Genomic DNA, 17,222 nt, shown 5'->3' with positions numbered 1-17,222 from the left:
CCTAGGGCACGAAATATCCTTGCACTGGCCCTGCATATAATGGATTTGGGGAAAAAATTCTAAATTCTTTGGATTTTCCCCGAATCTTAAGTATTAGCTTCAAACCCCAGCTACATGATTTCCATGCACAGTTCAGGGGACAGTCCAATGCTCAAATGTTATGAGAAATCTTGCATAGAAAGTATATGGTCTATGCTTGATATTAAGGACAGTTTTACTGAACTGAAAATGGTTTGAATTACCAAAAGACGATCAACAGACCAAATAAAGCTTTTTGCATGACTTTTTTATTTAAGGTTCATAAATCAAGAAAATATCCAGTGTAAATACATGTTTAAGTTTTAAGTGGGCTACAAGGTCAAACACTTTGTCTTTAAAACTAGTTTAGTAACGTTTTATCGGGTTTCTAAATAAAATGTGGCTTCTTTCACAGCCCTTGAAGCATCAGTGCTGTTGACATCTTACCTATAAAAGCAAACATAGTTGCTGTTATTCTTTACAATATGAAGTTCACAGATCTTTGAGCACAGTTCTGTAGAAGGTGGAGAGAATAGTATCAACAGTGGCAAAGCAAAGATCCATCAAAATGAAATCTGACATGAATGTCAGTTCTTCTATATCTAACTTTAAATAAAATGATGCTACATAACACTTGGTTTTATTTATTCTTTATCTAGTATTCTATTAGGAATGGTTTTCCCACAAATCCTATGTGATTGTTTTATTTCCATTCTAACTGAGGCAGTTATATAGAATGCTCCATAGTGCATGAAAAATGCAGCAGGGAGAGAAGCAGTAATTTGAGATCCATCACTGAAATAATCCTAATATGGAATACCTATAACCAGAGGCAGAGCTCAACTCAGATGCCACATACAGTTTTCATGAAAGTTCTGCTTGACCTGACCACTTGTCTAGTGTTACAACAACGTGTTGCAACACAAGGAGTTTATTGGATGGGTCCTAGACTGGGAGTCTTACTGTCCAACCTGGTATTGCTGCCAAAGCAATGCATTCAGTCCTAAAAATTGAAGGTTTGTGGGGCTAGAAGGCACTTCACTTTGCTCCCTGATATTCCCACTCCAGTGGAAGTGGACAGCAGCACCTGTTGCTGTCCTCTGCTGGACAGAAGGTCTCCACAGCACAGGGTCTTTGAGGAAGTGAGCATTCTTGATACTCAAAGAAGAGACCAACTGACTTGCCCAAGGTCATAGAATCATAGAATATCAGGGTTGGAAGGGACCTCAGGAGGTCACTGAGTCAGTGGCTCACTAGTGATCAGAATCATCAAGATATCCAAATATAGGCTAGCAAAACACACAATCATTTGAAGGCATCCATTACTAAGATCAGGCATTCTCAACATTTTTCCATGCAGGGCATCTTGTCATGGTCCTAGTCCCACAAGCCTTTGAGTCATGGTAAGAAATTGAAGCTGGTTTTGGCAGCAAGAGTGGGTGTTGGGTTGTTTTATGGGATGAGGGTTGTTGGATGTGGTAGCAGGAACTACTGAATTGGCATTGGAGCTGCCTCTTCCTCTCTACACAGCTACCGAAAAGCATCATTAATTTGCTGCTGTGCTACATGCAACTGGGGACAAGGCAACTGACCCCTAACTATGTTTGAGCAGAGTTTTCCTGGAACACATCATGGCACAGGCATGTAGGAGGGAAGGGAAGAGAAAAGACAGCTACCTTTTCCATAACTGGTGTTCTTTGAGATGTGTTGCTCATGTCCATTCCACAGTAGGTGTGCGTGCTCGCCATGTGCACAGGTGCAGGAAGCTTTTTCCCCTAGCAGTACCCATAGGGGAGTGCCTCTAGTGACCCCTGGAGTGGCACCTCTATGGCGCAGTTTAAGGGGAGCTGCGTGCTCCCCCCCACCCTCAGTTCCTTCTTGCCAGACAACTCCGACAGAGCAGAAAGAGGGCAGGATGTGGAATGGACATGAGCAACACATCTCGAAGAACACCAGTTATGGAAAAGGCAATTGTCTTTTCTTCTTAGAGTGATTGCTCATGTGCATTCCACAATAGGTGATTCCAAGCAATATCTGTTGGAGGTGGGTAGGAGTTCACAGACTCTCGGGACAGAGTACAGCCCTGCCGAACCCAGCATCCTCCCTGGTTTGGGAGATGATCACATAATGCTAGGTGAATGTGTGAACCTAAGACCATGTGACAGCCCTGCAAATGTCCTGAATGGGAACATGGGCTAAAAAGGCAGCCGACAAGGTTTGTGCCCTGGTCGAGTGTGCCCTCACAATCGGTGGTGTGGGAACTCCCGCCAGGTCGTAACAGGTACGAATACACAAGATGATCCAATTGGAGAGCCGCTGAGTGGAGATCGGCCGACCTCTCATGCATTTGGCCGAGGCAATGAACAGCTGTGAGGACTTCCTGAACAGCTTAGTCTGCTCCACATAAAAGGCCAGAGCCATGTGGAGGTGGCACTGCTTGCTGGAGGCATGGGGCTTGGGACAGAGCACCAGCAGGAAGATGTCCTGACCCCTGTGGTAGGTGGAGACCACCTTGGGGAGGAACGAAGGATGTGGTCGGAGCTGGACTTATCCTTATGGAACACCGTATACAGGGGCTTGGAGGTCAGGGCCCTGAGCTCCAAGACCCATCTAGCTGACGTGATCACCACCAGGAAGGCTACCTTCCATGAGAGGTGTGACCAGGAGCATGTAGCTAGCGTCTCAAATGGGGGACTTGTCAACTGGACCAGCACCAAGTTCAGGTTCCACTGCAGGACTGGGGGCCTAATATATGGGAAGAGACGATCCAATCCCTTAAGTAATCAACCAGTCATAGAATGGGAGAATACTGTGTGCCCCTGCACCGATGGGTGGAAGGCCGATATGGCCACCAAGTGCATCTTGATGGACGAGGGCGCTAGGCCTTGGGCTCTAAGGTGAAGGAGGTAGTCTAAAATGAGTTGGATCAGAGCAGCCACAGACGAAACGCCCCAATCGGCTGCCCACCGGGAAAACTGAGAACACTTCGCCAGGTAGGCACGGCGTGTGGAGGGCCGTCTGCTTTCCAGGAGAATGCGCTGAACCCCTTCCAAGCACGTCCTTTCCTCCCAGCCTAACCATTGAGCAGGCACGCCGTGAGGTGGGGTGCCGCTAGGTTGGGGTGGAGGAGGCAGCCCTGGTCCCGGGAGAGCAGGTCCGGGCAGGACGGCAACAGCCATCTGCTAGGCTCGTGAGAGTCCCATACCAATGTTGCCTGGGCCATGCTGGGGCGATCAGGAGAACCCAGGCCCGGTCCGTTTTTATCTTCTCCAAGACCTTGCCGATCAGCAGGATCAGGGGAAAGGCATAGAGAAGCTAGCCTGACCAGGATAGGAGGAAGGCATCAGAGATAGCACCCACGCCCAACCGACCCCCCACCCACCCCCGGAGCAGAAACAGGGACACCTGTGGTTCTGCTGAGTAGCGAACAGGTCCACTTGGGGAGTTCCCCACTCTCGGAAAATCCTGTGCACCACCTCTGGTTGTAGTGACCACTTGTGGTGAGAGGAGATGTCTCGATTCAGGCGATCCGCCCACGAGTTCCAGGCCCCTAGTAAGTGGTGGGCTTGTAGGCAAATGTTGTGGGCTATACAAAAGTCCCACAGCCTGAGGGCTTCCTAGCAGAGGAGCGGGCCCCACCTTGCCTGTTGATGTAAAACATCGAGGCTATGTTGTCCATGAGAACCCTGACCACTCTGCCCTACAGGTGTGAGCAGAAGGCCATGCATGCCAGCTGGACCACCCTGAGCTCCTTGACGTTTACATGCAGGGCAAAGTCCTGAGTGGACCACAGACCTTGCGTCTGAACGTTCCCCACAGGGACTTCCCACAGCAGGTCTGATGCATTGGACACCAGCTCCACCGATGGGGGCCTGCCCCTGAATGGGACCCTGTGGAGCATGTTCCCTGGGGAGGATCACTGGGATGTGATCACCGGTTCGGGCACAGTGAGGACCTTGTCCATCCTGTTTCTGGACTGGGAGAACACCGAGGCCAACCAGAGCTGGAGGGGCCTCATCCTGAGCCTGGCATGGTGAACCACAAATGTGCACGCCAACATGTGACCCAGGAGCTGGAGGAACGCTCTGGCTATAGTCACGGGGAACCTTGTGACTATGTCGATGAGCCCTTTCAGGGTCTCAAATCTGTCCGGTGGGAGGGAGGCCCTAGCCAACGTCATGTCCAGGATTGCCCTGATAAACTCTATGCACTGCACCGGGACTAACGTGGATTTGGTGTCGTTTACCAACAGGCCCAGGGTGGTGCACGTGGACAGGAGGAGTGCCACGTGATCCCGCACCTGTGACCTGGAGCTGCCCTTGATCAGCCAGTCGTTGAGATAGGGGAAGATCTGAACCCCACAACTTCTGAGGTAGGCCGCCACCACAGATATGCACTTTGTGAATACCCTGGGAGCAGTGGCAGGCCAAACGGGAGGACCGTAAATTGGTAGTGTTCCTGCTCCACCGTGAAATGGAGGAAATGCCTGTGCCCCTCAAATATATGAATGCTGAAGTATGCGTTCTGCAGATCAAGGGCAGCATACCAGTCCCCGGGATCCAGGGAGGGCATGATGGAAGCCAGGGAGACCTTGCAAAACTTGAACTTTACCATGTACTGGTTCAGGCCTCACAGGTCCAGGATGTGCCTGAGCCCCCCCTTTGGCCTTCGGGATAAGGAAACAGCAGGAGTAGTACCCCTTGCATCTGAACTCCGCTGGCACCACTTCCACCGCTCCTAGGCCAAGGAGCCGCCCCACCTCCTGCTCGAGCAGGGCCTCGTGAGAGGGATCCCCCAGGAGTGATGGGGATGGAGGATGGTTGGGCGGGGCAGAGGTAAACTGGAGGGTGTAGCCCCAGGAGACGGTGTTGAGGACCCAACGGTCCAAGATCAGCCGCAACCACTCCAGGAGAAAAGCACACAACCGGTTAGAGAAGGGAAGCTTTATTGCGGATGGATCCCTGGTATGAACTGGTAAGTCGCCCCCAGGCGTCCCATCAAAACTGACATTTCCCCGCCTGTTTGCCGTTTGAAGGCTCAGGCTAGGGGACAGACCAGGACTGCCTCTGTGGGTGTTTCTTATGTTCCCATGACTTTTTACAAGGGGGATCATATTTAGAATGGGTGGCCTGGGTGGGAGCCTACTGAGGCTTAAACTTGGTCCTGGCCAGACCCAGGACATAGAGGCCCAGTGTCTTAAGCATAGTGCGGGAACCTTTCAGGCCGTGCAATTACACGTCCGTCTGTTCCTCAAACAGGGCCTTGCCGTTGAACGGAAGGTCCTGTAAGGAGTTCTGTGCCTCACTGGACAGCCCTGACAGCAGGAGCCATGACACCCTCCTCATGGACACCGCGAAGGCCATAGACCTTGCAGCCGTATCCGTGGCATCTGACGCTGCCTGCAGGATCACCCTGGCAGCCACTGTACCCTCCTCCACCAGAGCCTTGAACTCCTTCTTGTCACGCTCCTGGAGGGAGTCCTCAAATTTGGGCAGAGAGAGCCACAAATTGAACTCAGACCACCCCAGGAGGGCCTGATGATTTGCCACCCTTAACTGGAAACTCGAGGATGAATAAACCTTTCTCCCAGATGAGTCCAGACCCTTTGAGTCTATATTTTTCAGAGTAGGGGCTGGTTGGCCCTGCCTCTCCCTGTGGTTGACAGACGCGACCACCAGGAAGTTGGTGGCAGGGTGGATGTATTCATGCCCCTTGGCGGGCACAAAGTACTTGCATTCTGCCCTCTTAGAGATGGGGGGACAAGGAAGCCGGGGTTTGACACAAGGCATTTGAAATTTTTGCCACCCCTTCATGGAGTGGGAGGGCCACCCTGCCCGGTGCAGAGGCCGAGAGGACATTGAAGAGGAAGTCCAAGGGCTCCTCCACCTCCTCGGCTTGAAGATTGAGGCTCGATGCCACCCTTTTCAACAGTTCCTGGTGGACCCTCGCCCTCCAGGCACGGAACCAGAGATGAACGCCACACCAACTCCTTTCTGGGAGGCTGAGAGAGGGAGGCTGAGGGTCTCGCCAAGGCTCCAGCCACTGAGCGAGCCACCCACTGGGGGCTGCACCAGGGGCCACAGGGCCCATTGGTATCATGGTGCCATCCAAGGAGTCCTGGTACCGGTGATCGATGCCTGGGACTTCGGGAGCGTTGCCGTGGCGGGATACTGGAGCGAGACAAAGAATGGGAATGGTGTCGATGCCTGTAGCACGACAGGCTACGGTAGCCTCTCGGAGACGAGGACCTACAGTGCCGTCTGTCCCCGTCTCAATGGGGCACACTCCCCTTACGAGGTCTGTGGTCCCTCGAGGCGGAGCGGTGCCTGGAACCCCTGCCACTTGGAACCCAGCCAGACAACCTGGTGGGGGTTGATGGGGAATGGCACAGACTGCATACGGGGCAGTCACTGAGCGGCAAACGGCATCGGGAACATTTCCTAGACCACGAACATTCCCTAGACCGACCAGGCGGTCACTGCGGAGATCCAAGCAGCGGCTTGCCTCTGGACCAAGGAGCCAACAGTGGCGGTGCCCCTGGTACCGGCAGAGACACAACGTCCCAGGCCACCTGCAGGGCTTCTGGCGTCGAGGGCACCCAGACATCCAGGGAGGTCAGCGCCGAGTGGGCCGGGCTGCTCCACTCAACCTGAGTCGTAGGCCTGGAGGCCAACGGAGATCAAGAACTGCCCAACCTGGGTCTAGTCTCTCCCCCGGTCTTGCTCCGGTGTCTCGGCAGAGAAGACCTCTTCTTAGCCTTTTTGGCATGCCCCATGGATGGGGAGCGGTGCCGACTGGTGGAAGGTACTGAAGGGTCACCGTGTACCGACATCGTGGTACTCGATGACAATTCGGAGCGCGCACTGGAGTCGGGGTCAACGTCGATTCCATCAGAATGTCTCGGAGCCAAATATCCCTTTCCTTCTTGGTCCAAGGCTTGAAGGATTTGCAAATCTTGCAGCGATCGCTGAGATGGGTTTCCCCCAGACAGCATAAACAGTCTGTATGCGGATCACTCACTGGCATTGGTCGCCTGCAAGTATCGCACAACTTAAAGCCCAGGGCATGGGGCATGCCCCAACCTGGGTGCACTAAACTAAACTAACACTAGTCTAAACTACTTTAACTACAGGTACTACTAACTATGAATGAACAAGAGTTCAAGAGGAAAGCTGCAGACAAGCTGGAGCAGAGCAGTTCCGATGCACCTTCACTGGCGGCAAGAAGGAACTGAGGGTAGGGGGAGCAGGCAGCACCCCTTATACTGCGCCATAGAGGCACCACTCCAGGGGTCACTAGTGGTGCTCCCATAGGGGTACTGCTAGGGGAAAAACTTCCAGCACTGGTGCACGTGGCGAGCACGCACACCAATTGTGGAATGCACATGAGCAATCATTCAAAAAAGAACTTCTCCTTTGTTTGCTCCCTGTGGGTTCCAATGGCGACTGTGATTTTATAATTTCACCACAAATTTCAAGCCAGACCGGTGCCACTCATCTAGTATATGTACTCCCGCCATAGAATACTTTTGATTCAGCCATCAGAAAACTACAGTTAACATCTTTCTGGTTCAGGCCTTTGGTTCTAACCACTAGACCAAACAGTTTCAACTCACTTCACACAGGAAGACATTTAATTATTTTCAGAGATTCTACAACAACTACTTCTATTGCTCCCTCACCAACCCCCAAAAAAGGACCAACCACAGAACTACATGACTCATAGAAGCCATATATGAAATGCACATAAATATATTAGCCACATGCAAATATATCAGAACTATAGTTTGGTTGAGAATCAATGTTAGTGCTGGTTAATCATCTTGGAAATGGTAGCCCATACATGGAAATTAAAATGTTATACATATGCATGTACAAATTTCAAATTAAATACTGCCTTAGCCTTACCTTCCTCTCTCAACACATCTCGGATATGTCAGCTGTCCTCTGCTACACTGTATTCTAAAATCAAACACTGAAGTTGATGGTGCTCCATAATGATTCTCTTTACATAGAAATTCAATGTATTCCCCATGGAAAAAATAAGATTTGTCATCAAAACTCCATCTCAGTATTAAGTTATTTTTGTCCATTACGTCCTTCGATAAAATGCATGGTTCTTAACACAAAAAAGATACATAGTTAATCTCCTTTATAACTTAATATACAGGTTAATATTAATATATGAAACTGCATTATTTGGCTATAGCTAGTATATTAAAATTAGATACAAACACCTTCCTCCTTTCTACTCCCTTCTAAACATCAGATGATAGTACTTCTGGATGTTGCATACATATTCCAATTCTTATAGGCTTAGGAAAACAGGATAAAAAGAACTGCAGATTTGCCCAGATGTACCGAAGTCCAGAGGCTTCAGATCTACCAAAATTGCTCAGATTGAGAACTTAATTTGAATAATGGAAATTAATATTAAAAACCTGAAACAAAAGTTGAATCAACTTTTATTGAGCTAGTCATTTTTTTTTTAAACAAAAGTACATCTTACATACCTATGCAATCTGGTGGGGTAGTCCATTGTCCGTTGGAACAATAGACTCTATTGGACCCTTGCAAAAAATGATGATCAAAACAAGTATATTTAACTGAAGAATCACTCTCATATTCTGTCAGCCGTGGGTCAATAACATCTCCATTCTTAATAATAGGGGGGGAGCCACATTTTTCTTTGGGATCTACATAAAATAAATTAGTATAAAAAACTTTAACAAAGACATACAGTGTGTCTAAGAGCAAAATCTGGCACCCATTTAAATTCGTCTACAAGAACTTCTTACTTTGTATGCACTTAAATTCTGGAGCTGGGATTCCCAGCAAATCCTTGGACTACAAGTGTTTAGAAAGTCTCATCCCACTTCTGCAGGTACCCTCTCCCCGTCCCCACAAGGAAAATGTTTTATTCTGCTGTGTTCGTATAATTTTAAAATACATCTTCGCTATGGAAAGGACAATTTGACCTCAAACTTCTATTGCTATTAATAGCAGAGTCTATGCCTTTACTTTTCAAGCAAAGCTATCTCAGTGTGTCTGACCTTGGTGAGTTATAAGAGGATTGCAAAAACAGCTATTGTTTTACCTTTCATAATGCATGTTGGATATATAATTTTTCCACGGGTACACTGTACTGTTAGCTGAGACTGCCTGCTGGAGGATGACAAATAGTATCCCTGTTTACATACAAAATCTATTGTTTCACCATGCAGGAAAAATAACTCTCCTTCCAGTCTCCATTTCATCTCTATGTTGTTATTGCTCACATCATCCACATTAAGAGTGCATGGTTCTAGAAGACAAACATCTATGTTTATACAAATATTTCATAACAATTCCCAAATTTAAAAGTTCTTAGCCAAAAAAGGTTTATAATTCAATGATCCTGCAAACTGATTTGAACTTTATATGAAATGCTACAACTTCTTTAGAGCTTTACTCACCATAAATCACAATTACAATAGGTAAAATTAAAGGTAAGTTGGGGAATGTAAACTGCCCCATCACAGGGGACAAACTCCTTTTGACACAAACTTTACGGGAAATCAGGCTAATTCCTGTAATTCCTGGAAATCAAGCTAATCAGTACCAATGATGCATGTGGTACCTCAGGCTGTGTTTACTGATGGTAAATAACTCACTTCTGCTGTTGACAGAGATAAGAACATTAATCCTACTTAGGCCTTGGCTACACTTACCGGCAAGTTCGACGGCTGGAAATCGAACTTCTGGGTTCGACTTATCGCGTCTAGTCTGGACGCGATAAGTCGAACCCGGAAGTGCTCGCCGTCGACTGCGGTACTCCAGCTCGCCGAGAGGAGTACCGCGGAGTCGACGGGGGAGCCTGCCTGCCGAGTGTGGACCAAGGTAAGTTTGAACTAATTCGAAATAAGGTACTTCGAACTTCAGCTACGTTATTCACGTAGCTGAAGTTGCGTACCTTAGTTCGAATTAGGGGGGGTAGTGTAGACCAAGCCTTAGTTACCATAACTGGGAAAATCTTTTTAAGAGGAAAAGAGCCATCTACTGGAATTGACAGCAGTACTACAGATGCTAGATTTTGTCAGCCATTCCAGGACAAGGATAGCCAACACATGGCAAATTTAACTTTTTTACTTAGATGTCTGACTGAGGAATTGATTTGAGAGGGTAGTATTTTTAATTGTTTGGAGTGTTTGCTTTTTCTTGGTTTTCTTTTGAGTTAAATTGTTGTTACTTTAGGTCAGTTTTATTTTGGTTGTTTTTAAAGTGATAGATATGCACATTTTATTACATTAAATAAGTAAATATAATTGTATTGGTCTTCTATTTGCATAGGTGCTGGAACTAGGGATGCGTGGGGTGTTGCAGTACCCCCTGACTTGAAGTGGTTTCCATTATATACAGGGTTTACAGTTTGGTTCAATGGTTCTCAGCACCCCCACTATTCAAATTGTTCCAGCACCCTGTCTGTGCTTTACTATAAGAGTTTTCTAATAATGACATTTTAAAGAAAAACTGGTTACTACTAAGGATCTGCTCTACCATTATTACCCTCTCTGTATGTATACTAATTTTTTCCTGCAAATTTAGTTCTCATGAAAGGTGTTGAGAAACAGCACAGGAAAATAAAGTCTCTGATTATCCAGAGAAAAGCTACAGCCTGGGAAATGACCATGCAAACTGCCCCACCACTATGCCTCAAAACTGACCACTAGGCAAAAATTCAAGAGGCGAGAGAAGGATTCATTCTTTCAGCCATCAAGTACTTGTCTCAGCAAGTCTACAAAGAAAGATATCATAGTGGTAGCAGTTTGTGTGTTGCAGGCATTATCCACCTGGAATTTAACTGAGACCACAGCATTTCCCATAGAGCTATATGGGTTGTTTTTTTTCCAGGGTCTTATCAATCATGAATAATATAATAATACATCTAGTTTTTCACCAAGACTTACCTAAACAAGTTGGCTGAGCTGTCCACTTTCCTTGTACACAATGAACAGTTTCAGGACCCTCCAATATGTGGTACCGATGGCATCTGTATTTTACTGAGGAACCTGTTGTGTAGTTTGTCAATAATGGTCCAAAACTAGCACCACTTTTAATTGCAGGTGGAGAGGGGCAGGTTTCCCGTGTTTCTAAGAGAAGAACCGTAGCTATAATCTGTATCTGTACACAACAATTCTCTCAAATGATAGTACCAGAATCAATGTAACTAGATTTCTGAGAAGGAAATTAAAACTACAGAATAAATGTAAATTGGGGTAACAAAATTGCAACTTCTTCCAACAATTTAGCTGCTATTTCTTTCTTTCTTTCTTTCTTTCTTTCTTTTTTAAAGGGTTACAAAAAGGAACAGAAGCACCAACACATGTAAATGCCTTACTGAGTCACCATGCAGTCTCATTGCCATACTTATCCTACCTGTACCATTCCCCCATCCAAATCCTCTTTGTTTTTGACTCTCACTTCTTGGGTCATGCTGAATTTAGATTGTATGTTTGTCTGGGACGGGAGTGTCTTTACTTGTTTTCTGGGATGTTTATAACATTTCTGGCTGCTTGAAAAAATAAAGAGTTGAAAAGATATGAACTCTATCATGAAACGATTAAAGTTCATGATTCTAAGAAACGGTAGGAGGGAAACAGCAGAATAAAGACAAAAAGGCTTTAGCAAACAGAGAATTTGTAGATAAGATGCTGTGGGAAGCAAGTCTAAGTGAAAACAGATCAGGAGAGTTGGCAGTTTTTTAAAAGAAACATTATTAAGGGCACAAGAGCATAGGAAAGGTAGGAAGTATGGTAAGAGACCACCCTGACTTAACCAAGATATTGTCAAGACCTAAAATTCAAGAGTGATATAAGAAGTGGAAACTAGGTCAAACTATGAAAAAGCAGTTACTCACTTTCTTGTAACTGTTGCTTATATCCATTCCAGTTAGGTGTGTGTGCACAGCGTGCACAGTTGTCAAAGTTTTTCCCCTAACAGCACCCGTCAGGTCAGCTGTGGAGCCCCCTGGAGTGGCACCTTGATGACTGTAACAGGGTGCTGGCCTGAGAGGCACTGAACCAGCCCCTGTTAGCTCAGAACCTGCTAGCGCAGCTCCCATCAAGGGGAGCTGGCAGGGTGTGGCTCATTAATGGAGACTAAGAGTAATCACCTGTGAGCCTGGTGGGAAGAAGGCCTATAAAGCTGGCAGGAAGGAAGTGAGAGGGGTAGAACAGGAGGAGTAAGGAGTGAGGAACTGCTGCTCCTAGATAGCAACAGGAACTAGCTGTCCCCCGGGTGACTACCTAACTCCTATTGAATTGTACAGAATTGTATATAGATGGTGGTGGGAACGAACACAGGGAAATAAAAGAACACTGGGTTTTGCAAAGTAAGAGGTCTCCGGCTGATTTGTACCACGAGCAAGGTGCTCAATATATGACCCTGCCTCAGTTCCTTCTTGCCAGTTACTGCGACAGAGGGGAAGGCGGGCGGGCGGGTCTGGAAAGGATATGAGCAACACATCTCGAAGAACAGTTACGAGAAGGTGAGTAACCATTTTTTCTTCATTGAGTGCTTGCTTATATCAATTCCAGTTAGGTGACTCCCAAGCCCTACCTATGCGGTGGGGTGAGAGCTATGGTACGACAGACTAGAGCACTGCTCTGCCGAAGGTTTCATCATCACTAGCGTACTGGGTGATGGTGTAGTGAGCGGCGAAAGTGTGTGCTGAGGACAACATAGAATCATAGAATCATAGAATATCAGAGTTGGAAGGGACCTCAAGAGGTCATCTAGTCCAACCCCCTGCTCAAAGCAGGACCAATTCCCAGCTAAATCATCCCAGCCAGGGCTTTGTCAAGCCGGGCCTTAAAAACCTCCAAGGAAGGAGACTCCACCACCTCCCTAGGTAACGCATTCCAGTGTTTCACCACCCTCCTAGTGAAATAGTTTTTCCTGATATCCAACCTGGACCTCCCCCACTGCAACTTGAGACCATTGCTCCTTGTTCTGTCATCTGCCACCACTGAGAACAGCCGAGCTCCATCCTCTTTGGAACCCCCCTTCAGGTAGTTGAAGGCTGCTATCAAATCCCCCCTCATTCTTCTCTTCTGGAGACTAAACAATCCCAGTTCCCTCAGCCTCTCCTCATAAGTCATGTGCTCCAGACCCCTAATCATTTTTGTTGCCCTCCGCTGGACTCTTTCCAATTTTTCCACATCCTTCTTGTAGTGTGGGGCCCAAAACTGGACACAGTATTCCAGATGAGGCCTCACCAATGTCGAATAAAGGGGAACGATCACGTCCCTTGATCTGCTGGCAATGCCCCTACTTATACAGCCCAAAATGCCGTTAGCCTTCTTGGCAACAAGAGCACACTGTTGACTCATATCCAGCTTCTCGTCCACTGTGACCCCTAGGTCCTTTTCTGCAGAACTGCTACCTAGCCATTCGGTCCCTAGTCCGTAGCAGTGCATGGGATTCTTCCGTCCTAAGTGCAGGACTCTGCACTTGTCCTTGTTGAACCTCATCAGGTTTTTTTCGGCCCAATCTTCTAATTTGTCTAGGTCCCTCTGTATCCGATCCCTACCCTCTAGTGTATCTACCACGCCTCCTAGTTTAGTGTCATCTGCAAACTTGCTGAGAGTGCAGTCCACACCATCCTCCAGATCATTAATAAAATAATTAATGGAGATATCCCATCTCCTAGAACTGGAAGGGACCTTGAAAGGTCATTGAGTCCAGCCCCCTGCCTTCACTAGCAGGACCAAGTACTGATTTTTGCCCCAGATCCCCAAGTGGCCCCCTCAAGGATTGAACTCACAACCCTGGGTTTAGCAGGCCAATGCTCAAACCACTGAGCTATCCCTCCCCCTAGGCAACATCATTGCCCTGAAGATCTCTTGAATCAGCACCTGGGCCAGGAATGCCGTCGATGAGGCCTGTGCTCTTGTGGAGTGAGCCGTGAGAGCCGGGGCCGGAATGTTGGCTAACTCATAGCAGATAGGGATGCAGGAGATAATCCACGGTGAGAGCCTCTACAATGAGACCAGGAGACCTTTCATACGGTCTGCCACCACCACAAATAGCTGGTTCAACTTTTGGAACAGCCTCGTGCATTCGATATAAAAGGCAAGCACCTGTCAAACATCCAGAGAGTGGAGCATCTGCTCCTGGCTGGTCGCATGAGGTTTGGGATAAATACAGGCAGGAAAATGTCCTGGTTGGAGTGAAACTGGGACATGACCTTTGGAAGGAAAGCCAAGTGAATTCTGAGCTGCACTTTGTCTTTGAAGAAGACTGTGTATGGAGGGTCATAAGTGAGGGCCTTGAGCTCCAAGACTCTCCTTGCCGAAGTAATGGCAATTAGAAAGGTGACCTTCCATGAAAGATACAGGAGTAAGCAATTTGCCAACGGTTCAAAGGGAGGTCCCATCAGTTTCAAAGGAGCCAGGTTGAGGTTCCATGTAGGGATCAGCTGCCGAACGTGTGGGTATAGATGCTCTAGGCCCTTGATGGGGACCTGCAACAGTGAAGTGCAGCCCTGGGAGCACCAGATCGCAAACCTCTTCCACTTTGCCAGATAGGTGGCCTAGTAGAGGGTGTCCTGCTACTGAGCAGAACTTCCCTGACTGGCTGTGAGCACATGAGCTCCATGGGGTTTAGCCATGAAGCTTCCAGGCCGTGAGGTTTAGAGACTGGAGGTCTGGGTGACGACGGCATCGGTGGTCCTGGGTGATCAGGTCTGGGAACAGCGGCAATGTGACTAGAGCATACATCGACAGCTCCATGAGTGTGGTGTACCAGTGCTGGCGTGGCCACAGCGGCTCTACTGCTATGACCACTGCCTTGTCCCTGCAGATCTTGAGCAGGATTTTGTGTACGAGCAGAAATGGGAACAAGTACAGCAGATGGTCTGATCGTGACAGGAGGAAAGTGTCCGCAATGGAGCCTTGGCTGTGGTTCTGGAAGAAGCAGAACCACTGGCACTTCCTGTTGCTTTGAGTAGTGAAGAGATCGATGTGAGAAGATCCCCATCTCTGGAAGATGGTTAGGGAAAACAAGGAGAACTTGCTAAGCAAGCCACCACAGATCCAACAACCATCACCGGCAGTAAGAAGGAAAAGACAGTTACCTTTTCCATAATTGGTGTTTTTCAAGTTGTGTTGCTCATGTCTATTCCACAGTAGGTGTGCGTGCTTGCACCGGTGCCGGAAGTTTTCCCCTAGCAGTACCCGTAGGGGGGGAGCGCCCCACAACCCCTGGCGTGGCGTCTGCCTAGCGCAGTATAAGGGGAGCTGCACGCTACCCCCACCCTCAGTTCCTTCTTGCCAGACAACTCCGACAGAAGGGAAGGAGGGCGGGATGTAGAATAGACATGAGCAACACATCTTGAAGAACACCAGTTACGGAAAAGGTAACTGTCTTTTCTTCTTCGAGTGATTGCTCATGTGTATTCCACAGTAGGTGATTCCAAGCTATATCTGTTGGAGGTGGGTAGGAGTTCACAAGTTCCCAGGATAGAGTAGTTATCAATAGTTCACAATCAACTTGGAAGGGCGTATCGAGTAAGGTCCAGTTCTATTTATTTCCCACATAAATAATTTGGATAATGACATAGAGAATACACTTATAAAGTTTGTGGATGATACCAATCTGGAAGGGGTTGCAAGCCCTTTGGAGGGCAGGATCAGAATTCAAAATGAACTTGAAAACTGGAGAAATGATTTTAAATAAATCGAATGAAATTCAATAAGGACAAATACAAAGTATACACTTAGGAAGGAATAATCAATTGTACAAATACAAAATGATCTGGGGGTTATAGTGGATCACAAACTAATTATGAGTCAACTCTGTAATACTGTTTCAAATAAAGCAACATCATTCTGGGGTATATTAGCAGGAGTGTGGTAAGCAGGACATGGGAAACAATTCTTCCACTCTACTCAGCACTGATAAGACCTCAATTGGAATACCATGTCCAGTTCTGAGCAGGACACTTCAGCAAAGAGATGAACAAATTGAAGAATGTCCAGAGAAGAGCAACAAAAAGGTTAAAGGTCTAGAAAACATGACCTATGAGGAAAGATTGAAAATATTGGGTTTGTTTAGTCTGGAGAAGAGAAGATGGAGGGGGCACCTGATAACAGTCTTCAAGTACCTAAAAAACATTGTTATAAAGATGAGGGTGATGAACTGTTCTCCTTAACTACTGAGGACAGGCCAAGTAATAATGGTCTTAAATTGCAGCAAGAGATATTTAGGTTAGACATTAGGAAAAAACTTCCTAACTGTAAGGAACTGTAAGCAATGGAACAAATTACCTATGGAGGTTGTGCAATCTCAGTCACTGAAAGTTTAGACAGTACTTAGTACAGGGGACTGGACTAGATGACCTATTGAGGTCCCTTCCAGTCCTACATTTCTATGAGTCTATGATATCATAGAAGCCATTAAGCAAAAGAGCAACTCATGAAGCCTCATAGTTTGAATATTTCAAAATATATAAGCAGCATGGACAAGAAAACAGTTATAAAATATTTAAATACAAGTGCCAGCACCAGTAATTAACTGAAATATAACTGCAAATACAGTATACAATTTATTGTGATTAATGACAAGTAATAATGACCATTAATCTATCCATCCAGGTTGTTCTATCGACAATCTCCGTAGTATCAGAGCACCTCCCAAGGATGAGGAATTATAACACTGCAAGCAGAATACTTACCAATACATTTAGGAGGTGATGTCCATTTTCCCATTTTACAGGTTATTACACTTGATCCATTTATCCTGTAGCCATGATCACAATTGTATCTAATAGTGTCTCCTGTGTAATACATCTTGTCCTCAGTTATTGCTGTATCCTTCTCAATAGGAGGTGGCTGATCACATGGTATTTTTTCTTTGGCTTCTAAAACTACAGCAAAAAAATTGGAAACATCTCTCTCAAATTATTCATATTTACAAACTATTTCCTTCCCACAAGACACCACATCCAAATGCCCAAGAAAAAAAAAAGATTGGCCTTATAGACTGTCCAGCTGGCTAATAAATCAGGGATCTGGTGGAGCAGTTGGGACCAGTGGGGATCAGACATAAAATTTGGATTCAGATTTAAATCCATCTTCAGATCCTGGCTCTTCCCTCATCCTGTCCCAAAATTATCAATACCTAGTTCTTACATAACACTTCTCACGCATAGGCATCAAAGCACTT

General features: G+C 46.8%; 1 protein-coding gene across 1 annotated transcript in view; it reads right to left on the bottom strand.

Moving 5' to 3' along the window:
• Window positions 1-267: 267 nt before the first annotated feature.
• Window positions 268-17,222, bottom strand: part of F13B (coagulation factor XIII B chain) — a 39,778-nt gene continuing 22,823 nt past the window's right edge. The window contains exons 7-12 of the mRNA XM_024102023.3: window positions 16,732-16,923; window positions 10,964-11,146; window positions 9,115-9,321; window positions 8,531-8,713; window positions 7,926-8,136; window positions 268-465 (exon numbers count right to left, since the gene is read on the bottom strand). Of these exons, the coding sequence (XP_023957791.3) occupies window positions 462-465; window positions 7,926-8,136; window positions 8,531-8,713; window positions 9,115-9,321; window positions 10,964-11,146; window positions 16,732-16,923 (980 nt within the window). The 3' untranslated portion in view covers window positions 268-461. The remainder of the gene's footprint in view (window positions 466-7,925; window positions 8,137-8,530; window positions 8,714-9,114; window positions 9,322-10,963; window positions 11,147-16,731; window positions 16,924-17,222) is intronic.

Source organism: Chrysemys picta, chromosome 8 (genome assembly GCF_011386835.1).
Source record: "Chrysemys picta bellii isolate R12L10 chromosome 8, ASM1138683v2, whole genome shotgun sequence".
Taxonomy (NCBI): Eukaryota; Metazoa; Chordata; order Testudines; family Emydidae; genus Chrysemys; species Chrysemys picta.
Note: the sequence above shows the minus strand (reverse complement) of the source record. Positions and strands in the feature narration are given on the sequence as shown.